Here is a 10,606-nt window from a genome sequence, read left to right on the forward strand (position 1 = left end):
TGTGTGCATTTGTAAAAGATGCATCTTGATAAATGAAAAGGAAAACCTCAATGAAAGTTCAAAAACATGGGTGACCCTGAGCAAGGCCTTTGAGTCTGCTGAGTTTCCTCACCTGTAAATATAAGATTCTAAGATGAACCCTGATCATCTTTCAGATGCAGGATTTAGATATTGTGGGTGGAATCAGTAAGGTATTCCCACGGCACTAGATTTAGGAGACATTTGCAGACATCTGATCTCAGTTAAACCTTGCATCAGATCTGTGAGAGAAGTGTTATTCCCACCATTCTAAAGGTTACAGATGAGATGATTAAGACTCAGAAAGATACTCCTATAAATTTCTGCAGTTAAAAAAAATGGATGGAACCCAGGATTCCACCTAGGTCTTTTTCCTCATTAAAGGTTATATCACACCATACTCTCCACTGGTTTCCCATTCAGACCCCTTCGAAACCCAACGTATAAAACACTTTCTACCTATGTTCTAGAGCTTGGCAGAGATGCAGAGGAGAAAAAGAATATCAGGAAAGTGCTAGATGGTCCAGAAACTTTTGTAACACATTTCTGAGCAGGACAGCTCGCCAATGAAATCATCATTGCTGAGCTTTTCAATCACAGAAGAATCTGCTCTATTCTCTGCTTGGGCTGCAGGGAGTTTAAGAGCATGTTGTATGTAATTCATCATTCACAGAGTCCAGCCCCAGAGGACCTCTACACACCACCCTGGGCATCATAAAAGGCTTCAGACGGCCATGAAGATGAACTCTGAAGTTGTTTTCCGGACACAGCCGTGGATTGGGAGTCTCCAGTCTCCAATGAAGATCCTACGAAAATCCAATCTCAGGAATTGAAGCTTAGATGGTCAAAGTCCAAATTCAGTACTAGGCAATGGAGAGCTACACAGAGGGCAGGATCGGGCAAGAAGCCAATCTGGAAGGGTCAAGGCAGGGGCCAGGAGCCGCTCAGGCTCCAGGAGAGATACACAAGATGCACAAGTCCATGGTCAAGCCCATAAGCCTCAGATTAGAAGAGGACCATGGACACACTATGCAGACAGACCCGAGCCAGGGTATACACTAATTGAGGGCAGGGGAGCAAAGAGTGGGTATGCTAGGTAGCAGACAGTAACCAGGGAGGCTGAAAAACTCAAGAGGGAGTCAAGCTGGGTGGTTAAATGTGCTGGCAGACTTTCAGGAATGACAACGCACACTGCTGCCAAAGTGCAGAGTGAATCAGGGGTCAGGAACTCAGACTGGCATTTCGGACAAGAGAAGAGAAGTATGAGCCCACACAAGTAGTGATAAGACCGTGAAAAGTGAGGTCACATTTAGTCCAGCCAGGATGCATCTTATACGCATCCTGCACCAGCAGGACCCGACCTCAGGGTGGCAGGAGTCCAGAGATCATGGCGGAAAGAAGGCAAGTAGTACAACTAACTGAAAAGGAAGGCGATCCCTGGCAAAAGCTAGGCAGATACTCGTGGGGGAATATATCGGTCAAGAAGCCTCATCAGAACTGTTCCTGGAGAGTTTATCCCCTCAAATCCAAAATAAAAATTCATAATAATTAGCCACATAACTATGGTGATATTCTTCCTAAGACTGGATTCAGCCCTAAACTCCCCTGTTAGATAAAACTGCCTTAAGCGCAGCTCCTGTCATTTTAAATGGGGCTCAGGCCCTCTTAGGTTCCATGCAACCGTGAACTTCTGCGAATCTAAACCACGTTCCCACTTCTACCCATGGGAACGTTATTCACCCTCAAGCTCCAATTTGAATGTCACCTACTTCCCCAAGCTGGACAGGATGGCTCCTTTGCCAGGTGTCCAGAACATAGCCTTGGCACCCCTCTCAGGATGCCTTACATCAAACAGGTTCTCCCTGATTCGACTGGATATCATTGTTGTTTTCTTTTGCTTCTGGTTGTTCTTTGAGAATTGGGTTTAGAAGACAGGTAAGGGCGGCTGACAACCTGGGGGAGGAATGACATGACCAGTGGTTGGAGCGCAGACCAGAGACCAGCCTGCCTGGATAAACTCTGGCTCCACTTCTCCCACCTGAGGAAGTTACTTCACCTCTCTGACTTTGTTTCCTTATCTGTAAAATGGGGACACAATGAGTTCCTGTCTCACATGATCGTCCGAAGATTGAGGCCATGCATATAAAGGGTGAGAAAAGCGCCAGGCGCAAAGAAGGGCTCCATAAATGGGAGCTGTCATGGTGGTGGTGACTGTTGTTGTTATTATTTACAAAGATGTCGGGAGTGCCTCAGCCCTCTCTGCTTCATCCTCCATCACATTCATTCCAAGCACTACTCAAGCAAATGAGCCCTGTGACAGTGGGCGCCCCGGAGGGTAAAGGAAATCACTTTGAGAAACTCAGGCTTCTCAGCTGAGCCATGCTGCTGAAAGAAGGGCCCAATTTCTCAGGCTCAAATATTTTACAGGAGAGAATAACACACATATACACATCAACACACACACACACACACACACACACCCCCCACATCCCATGCTGATGCGGCTTCTGGCACCAGCCTGACAGAACAAGGATGAAGCAAACGTCATGAAGGAAAAGGCTACCAGAAACCAAGAGTTTCGAGAAAATGCAACAAACAGGGGAATTAAACATTAATAGGAAATCATTCCAGAGAAAATACGAACAGAACCCCAGGGAAAGAAGATGCTACAGGCTAATAAGACCTCAACATTTTTATCCACCCCAGCAGGAAAGAACAGGACAATGTATTTTTGCAATCCACACCCCAGACCACAGAAAGACTTGGAAAAAAGCAGAGAGAACTCTTGTTGATTATACTGACAACCTGGATAAAGATCTGTAGGGCAAGCTCACTAAAACTGCAGAGGAAATGAGGAGAGGAGTGCTTATTATGCTAGAAGGGAAAATCAAAATAAAAATGTTCCTGAAAAGCTGATGAAATGAAACTATTTGCCAAAATTTAATTAGGATAAATGCAAAGTGTTGCACTTAGACGCCAAAGGGTCAAGTGCACAAATCTGGGATGGGGGGAAAATAGGATCAACGGCAGGGAGGGTTGGGGAGACACTGGGGATGCAGTGAACAGCTGGGTCAAAATGAGCCAACGCAGGGGCGGTGGCTGTCCAAAGCGAAGAGGTCCCTTTAGCATGCACTGATAGAAGGTAAGATAACAAGAGAGTGCAAGGTCACATCCCAACTAATAAAAGGCAAAGAGAATTGGAATCTATTTAGAGGAACATAACTAGGAATGGGGAGAGTGCCTGTCTCAAAGTCTAACACGCACAGAATAGTTGAGGTGATTATAAAAGTTTATGGAGAAAAGGGAAGACTTGGGTAAGTGGGTGGTGAGAAATGCAAGAGCAATAAGACGTTTGAAATCCTATCATTTGGGAAAAGGATTCTGCTGGCTCTATGTAATAACAAGTAATGGGAGATAAGTTCAACCCCCAAACAAAGAAAAATTTCTTCTTAGAACTGCTTTTAAAAATAGAATAAATTGCCCTAGAAAGAACTGAGTGCCTCACCACTAAATGTAATCAAACCAAGGAGAATGACCACTTTCTCCAAAGTCGTGCTGGTGGAAGATCAACCTGTACATGGTTGGAACTTGGACAAGAGGACCCCCTTCAACCTTGAAAATCCATATTTTTCCAAATCAGGTTTTATCTTGAGCATGCTATGGAAGGAAGACTACAGTCAGCAAGAATTATGGTAATCAAAATGATAGGAATATTTATGGAGGATGCACTGTGATTCAGGTAGTCTATACAATACTCACAGCATCCTATGAAGGGGTATTATTATTATTCCCATTTTATAAATGAGGAAACTGAGGTCACCCAGCTAGTTAAATGGTAAATTGAGGATTTTTAATCACACACTCGTGACAATGTTTCCCGGGGAACGGCTGTATCAAACGTGGTGCTAGCAACAGACCCACGGAGACCACAGAGAGTGGGAAGGAGAGCATAGCCTTTGGCAGACCAGCACTAGCAAGATACCAATCTAGGTCTCCAAGCAGAGGATTCTTATTATGAGCTCTTCCCACCTGAGTAAGATGGGTTTAAATTTAAGGCTGGAGAATCACGAACAATGCAGAGCCTTGAAAACGCAACACCAGAAACCACAGCCGGGCACCCTCTGATCTACTGTATCCAGAATGAGTGGTGGTTCAGAAAACCTCTCAGGAAAAACCATACCTTGTTCTTTTTTTGTCTTTGTTGTTTTGTTTTTCCAGCAGTTCTAAAAAGGGTTAAGACCACCTTACATAATGAGGGTGGAGCATGCTAGTAAATACAGCTGTTTCAAGTAAAAGCAGTAACAGAGGCAGACACGGAAAGTCAGTAAAAGGAGGTATTTAGGGAAAGACGGAAGGAATGAGCATTGAAAAAAAAAAGTCAGGGCCAAAAATTCCCCATGAAAATCTGACCCCCCAAAATAAATAAATAAAATGCATTCCTTATTTAAATATACCACAAAGCAGCATGCCCATGGAAAAGATATAAACCACTTCAACCGTAATCCCCGTTTTATGGAACAGAGGCCAACCTGGGCTTAGCCGGGGAGGAGAGGGAGGGAACCAGGCACAGGGAGACTGGGCAGAGCCTACGTGCAGGCGAGGAACTTGCCTCGACAGGCACACTTCAAGTGGCCATCTCCAAACTTCCAGCTGGATGGGGCCCGAGATGAAGAAATGGAAGGCAACAGCTGTGGTCACTATCATTAAGAGTTCGTGGAGGCCTATGTGCCAGGTACTGTGTCAAGCACTTCCTGTGCATTATTTCATGTAATCGCCCCCCCCAGAGGACCATTTACTCTTCACCCTTTACAAGTAAGGAAGGGTAGGTGGAAAAGCAACGTACTGGGCGTTGTGCTGAGTGCATCACGTGGATTGCCTCGGGCCACATTCACAGCATTTCCGCAGGGCCAGTGGGATTACCATCCCCCTATTATAGGCATGGAAATATGGTACAAAGGGATTCAACAGACAGCAGCCCAGAGGAGCGGAGTGACCCGCCCCAGGTGCAACAGCAAAGATGTAACAGAGCCAGAATTTAAACCAGAGCTGTCTTATCTCCAGAGCCCAGGCCTGAACCAGAAGGCATGGAGCTCTGCAACCTTCTTGCACGTCCCACTCAGTGCAAAAGATCCCACCGCTCTCGGACCCACTGTTCTCACTTTCCAGGGGAGAAAGCACTCAATGACAACAAACAGAACTGGGGAGAAACAAAATAACAATCGAAGTGGCAAAAATGCCAAAATAAACATGGCTCAGCTCATGGCAAAAGCAAAACTTAATAGTGAACCTACAAACACTTCCATTAATACAAGCAGAGCAGCAATCAAAGACCACAGAGAGTGCAGGAAAATGCTGATGAGCTCCTGATTAGAAAGTCGTATGGTTTAGGTGTTCAGGATTTCCAGCTCTTTTCATGGGCATGTGCACAGTAGGAGTTTTGCAAGGTTGCTAAGCAACGTCTGGCAACCAGACTCCAGAGTGGATCACTCATTATGAGTCCTTGGTAACTCTAGTAAGGCAGTCATTTTAGTTCATGAAAGACAAATTTTAGAAACCCTTAATAACTCATATAATAGGTTACTAATAAGTGGCCCTTAGCCATACATAAAAAATGCAGATCTATAACTGCCCAGCTTTCACTTGTAAGAACTAAAGACTCGTACTTTTGAGATTCATCATTCATTTATTCAACACATACTTGTTGAAAACGTACTATGTGCCAGGCGCTGTTCTATGCTATGGGGAAGAGGCCCCTGACAGTTCACCAGTGAACTACAGACTATACACCAAAAAAACCACAGACTATACTAGAATTCTACTTTTAGGAAAATGAGGCCCAGAGAGGTAAAGCAATCTGTTCAGTGTTGCACAGCACACTGGAGGCGGATACGTTCAGCTGCTCACGTCCAGGCCAGTAGGCTCGGCAGGAGAACACTGCTTCCCGGAAAGGCCACGTCCCCATGGTTGGTCAAGAGAGGCCCCATGATCCACCAGCTTGCCCCCGGTCCGCTGAGCTAGCCCCGAGGGCTGGCAGTACCAGGATGCAGGGCTTGGCTGTTGAGCATCTTGGAAAGTCTCCCACTTGACCTCAGGACCTCTGTGGTCAAGTAAGGGAAAGCCTATGACACGGTGTTGGTTTTTATTGGACCCAACCACCGGCGAAGCTTGCCGTCATCTGGAGTGATGGAGAAAATTAAGTTACCACATTCTCACGTTTCAGCCTTTAGCCCGTATTCCTTCGCAAACAGGAAATGTTTATTTAAATACAGCAGTCTCCAGCATGTTCCAGAGCCAAGTGAAAAACCAAAGATGTCCACTCTTGCCCCGCTCCACTGTTCAGGCCATCACCTCGCTGCGGGTGAGAAGTAGGCCTCTGCCTGCCTTTAGGCAGGACGAGGCAAAGGGGCCCTGCGTGACAGTTCATTTTCATCTGTCTCCTCTTTTTCCAGGCCGAGATTGTGGTTGGAGAAGAATTACATCTGTGGGCTCCTTTTGTACTCAGAAGGGTAAACGCAACATCTGTTTACTCTGTGCTCCATGGTAAATGTTTTGTTTCAGGCACCACCATTCACTTCCTCTCCCCTTGTCCTCTCTCTTTGCTTCACGGATAATAAATTACACTGAATTCTCCTCTGCGTTTATTTAGCTTTCTTGTGGGTGTCACCTCCCCACTGAGGGGAAAAAAAAAATGTCGGTAGTTTATAAACAACAGAGAGTTTCTCTGTGTGATGTGCTGACATTATGGAGAATATGCTAGAACACAGACCCCTAGCTCTGATACCAGCTTAATTATGAACAATTTAACAGGCCCCATTCCAGGCCTGAAGCAAAGTCCAAATGGTGACCACATTATCCCATTATCCTCATGGACGTTTGCTTTAATGGCGTGCCATGGGTGGACAAGGCCTCACAAGTCAACACTACCAGAGCAACAAACCCTCCCTCCCCACACACACACACCTCTTCATAAAAGCCTCTTTGGGAGACAGAACAGCAGGAACAGAGAAGGGAGAAAATGTTTCCTCTTTGTTATAAAACACAACATAAACATTTGAGATCGGAAAATGGATCTTAGGAAGGTCCCGAGCATCTGACGGCAGTGCTGACAAAACGTAGCCACATGAAAAAAATGAGCCCTGAGAAGTTTAAGGGCTCACTGAAGGAAAGTTCCTTCTTCCGTCGTTTGCTTACATTCTTTAAGTTGGATTGCTGGTTTTCTTCTGTATATGCCATGATTTTATACACAGTTACTGGAATGCAGTGGACGCTCAAGTCATGTTTGTTGAATGAATGAAGGGAGGAATGAATGAAAAATTCCTCACTAAAGAAATCCTTAGCATAGCTCAGAAACACCACCGCCCCACAAGAGTTTGCAAAATTGTAATGTTACAGGTGAGTTGACTGAGACAGGGTGTGGGGTGATGAAGGAGTATTGGGACTCTTGGGAGGCCGCACCTAATCCCTGCAGTAACTCTGACCCAGCCTGCTTGTAAAGGCTGCCCCCTCTCCTGGGGAGGGAAGAGACTACAATGAGAAGCCAGCCGCATCACCCCAACGCACCCCAACCAAAAAGACATCAGTGACCAGAACAAAGGCAGAGGAGACTCAGATATTCCAAAGCACCTCCTACTTCGCCAATGCCTGCCGGTGGCCATGGCAGCAGGGGGCCCATGGGAATGCCCAGGACTCTACCCGGTCTCTTCAATTATAGAGCAGATGGGCAGCCCCCAGCCGCCTGGGTCTCCTGGGAGAGGTAGCACGGTGGCATGCTGGCTGCAATGCTGTACCTGCAGCTTTTGAAGACCTCCTACATGCTAGAAGGAGAGGGGCCCACTCTCCTTGGTGTCTCAAACATGCAACACGATTCTGAATATCAAAGAGAAGTAGACTCAAGACCCCAAAAGGAGAGCTAATGTCAAGGCAAGTCAAATGTTTGCAGGGTGTATCTGAAGCAGCAGCAACTGCTGCCTATTTTAAGACCCCAGCCCACAGAGAACCCTCCCAGGACCGTCTACTTATAGATCTTGGCCCAAGCTGAACCTTGTTCCAAGGATGTCCAGCAGCGTGGTAGGGGGTATGGACTTAGGAGCCAGACGTGCTCGAGTTCAGACACTTAACTAGCTACTACATGACCTTGAACAAATGACAAAAAGGCTTAACTGTAAAGTGGAATAATAAGCATTACCTTTGTAACTAATGATCATTGTAGAGATTCAGTAAGATAACACATGTAAACAAACTGAGGCACAGAAAGCATTCATTAAACATTAGCTACAGTTATTATTTCACTAACTCATGTGGCTGGCCCTGGTGTTGAGGAGGGAGAGGAATTTAGCTTATAAGTTACAGGTTTCCCAAAATACCACTAAAACAAGATTTTCGCTGGCATGGTAGACTATAATGTCTGAGTTAAGCTGTAGAAACCTGGATTCTGCCCTTTTATTGCCATCCCCTTGCTGTGTGACCTTAGGCAAGTCATTTCACATCTCCGAGCCTCGTTTTCTACACATATTCATGAAGGTTCAGCTCTAACCCTCAAGGATTGTTTGGTTCAACCCCACAGAATAATCACTGCACTTGAAAAAAATGTCTTGAGCCAAAGGAAAGCTCCAGGAAAAAGGCAGTTCTACTGAGTCTCCGCTCAGGGACACATAAAAAGTAAGCGGAAGAGAAGAGGAGTGACAGGAGGTGATTAACAGGAATAACACACTCTAGGACAATACATCTTAGTCTCTGGCCCACTCTCCTCCAGACGAAAGTCAAGAAGGCAGAATCTTGAAAACCCATGCACCTACTCTAAGACATGTGCAGGAGGGGGCAGCGGGAGAGCAAGGCATGCAGAAATCTACCAGCTAGATCAAACCCTCACCCACTTCTGGGCTGTGTTCCCAGTCCAGTTCCAACCCCCTCTACCATTTCTCCCTCCTTCCCCACTCCCCAACTGCAGGCTAGGAAGAGCCCACCCCTGAGTCCAAGTTTTGAAATTGGTCCGAGGATCAAAATGATAAACGTTTCCAAAACGTTGACATATGAAAAGTAAATATTTGGTTGCACAATTGGGGTTAAAACGAGGGTCAATCCACCCCACTCTCCAAGCGCCTCTCCTCTTGCTGCCAAGCCCAGGATCCGAGGCTGAGTGCGGTTTGTAAGATTATAGCGCTGGGTCTCATTTAAAGGGCTTGTCAGCATTTCCATTCTCCGGCCCGTTTGGGGAGGCATTTATAACCGAGCCATAAAAAATTCACCGGGGCTGCAACTTGGCATCTCCGAGGCCGCGCTCCAGGCAGGGCGGGTTTTGCAAGCACCCACTCTGAATTGGTTCGGTTCCTCAGAAGTTAGACCTTCAGACACACTCTCAACTTTCCTCGCAAGGGCAGCCAGAGAGCGGCTGGCCCATTCTGATCTCCAAGCCGGTCACAGTTTCTCAGGCTCTCTCTCCTGTCTCCGTGCCCTGACGCCCCATCACCCTTCAGCTTTCTCCTTCACCCCCTCTTTAATGAGCGCGGACCCCTTACCCTCACCCTACGACCTCCCTGTCTGCAGTGTCATCTCTCCTCGCCTCCTGCCAGCATTCTCCTTGGAAGATGTCATCTGGCCCTGCGTCTGGCACTCTCACCCCTGGAGAGACACTGCTCTTTGCTCATCACTGGGGTCCTCGAGACCTCTCTCCCCAGACCTGCCCAAAGCCACAGACCCCCAACTCAGAGAGTGAAGGACCCGATGCAGAAGAGGGTGAAGGCAGAGAATGCAACTAGCGCGGCCAAGGAGAAGGAAGGATCTGGCGCCGGGGGGGGCCCTCTGTGGGACCCAGGTGGGTGGCCCGGGTGAGGCAGGGCGGGGCGGGGGTACTCACAGGCGCTCGGCGTTGCGGGGGATGCCCCGGGGAACCGCCCGGAGGCCCAGCCCGTGGCAGTCCACGCTGGCGGCGGAGCAGGTACACTTGGTGGGGCAGGCGGCAGCGGGGGGGCCGCTCAGAACACTCGCCAGCGCGAAGGCCAGCACCAGGCGGGCGCGCACCGCGGCGCCTTCCTCCGTCCGCCCGGGGGCCATAGTGTGCAGGGGCCCGCGCCCGGAGGAGGTTGCCTCGGCGGGGCAAGACGCGTGGAGCCCACGGAGGTGCGCTGGGAGCACGGGCGGCCTGGGGAGCGAGCGGCTGAGTTGGCGCGGAGGAGGAGCGAGCTCGGCGCTCAGGCGCACGGGGCGCGGGCGGAGCGGGGCGCGCCGGGCGGCGGCGGCGGCAGCAGCAGCTCCATCGGCGGGGCCGGCGCTGCCCCGCTGCGCATCGCTCGGAGTGCCCAGGTGCCGAGCGCCCCCTGGCCCCGCTGGCCCGCGGCCCGGGGCGCGGGCCGGGTTGGGGACCTGGGGCGAGCGCAGTGAGGCACGGGCGCCCCGGGAGGTTCGGCTTGGGGCTGGGCTCGGGAGCGCGGCGGCGGTGGCGGCGGCTGAGGCACGGGGCGACCGGTTGAGCTGGCCGGCGCTCGCTCTCTCCATTCACTGAGCCGGGCAGACACCGGAGACGTGGGGCCCACCCCTCCCGCCCCCCAAAAACGCCAGCTCCGCCTCCCATTGGCTGCGCCGCGCGTCATGT

General features: G+C 49.1%; 1 protein-coding gene across 1 annotated transcript in view; it reads right to left on the bottom strand.

Annotated features, from left to right (window-relative positions):
* The window catches only part of SLIT3 (slit guidance ligand 3), a 610,847-nt gene extending 600,660 nt beyond the window's left edge, over positions 1-10,187 (bottom strand). The window contains exon 1 of the mRNA XM_060144178.1: positions 9,872-10,187. Coding sequence (XP_060000161.1) covers positions 9,872-10,068 — 197 coding nt within the window. The 5' untranslated portion in view covers positions 10,069-10,187. The remainder of the gene's footprint in view (positions 1-9,871) is intronic.
* Between the last annotated feature and the right edge of the window lie 419 nt (positions 10,188-10,606).

This window comes from Lagenorhynchus albirostris, chromosome 3 (genome assembly GCF_949774975.1).
Source record: "Lagenorhynchus albirostris chromosome 3, mLagAlb1.1, whole genome shotgun sequence".
Taxonomy (NCBI): domain Eukaryota; kingdom Metazoa; phylum Chordata; class Mammalia; order Artiodactyla; family Delphinidae; genus Lagenorhynchus; species Lagenorhynchus albirostris.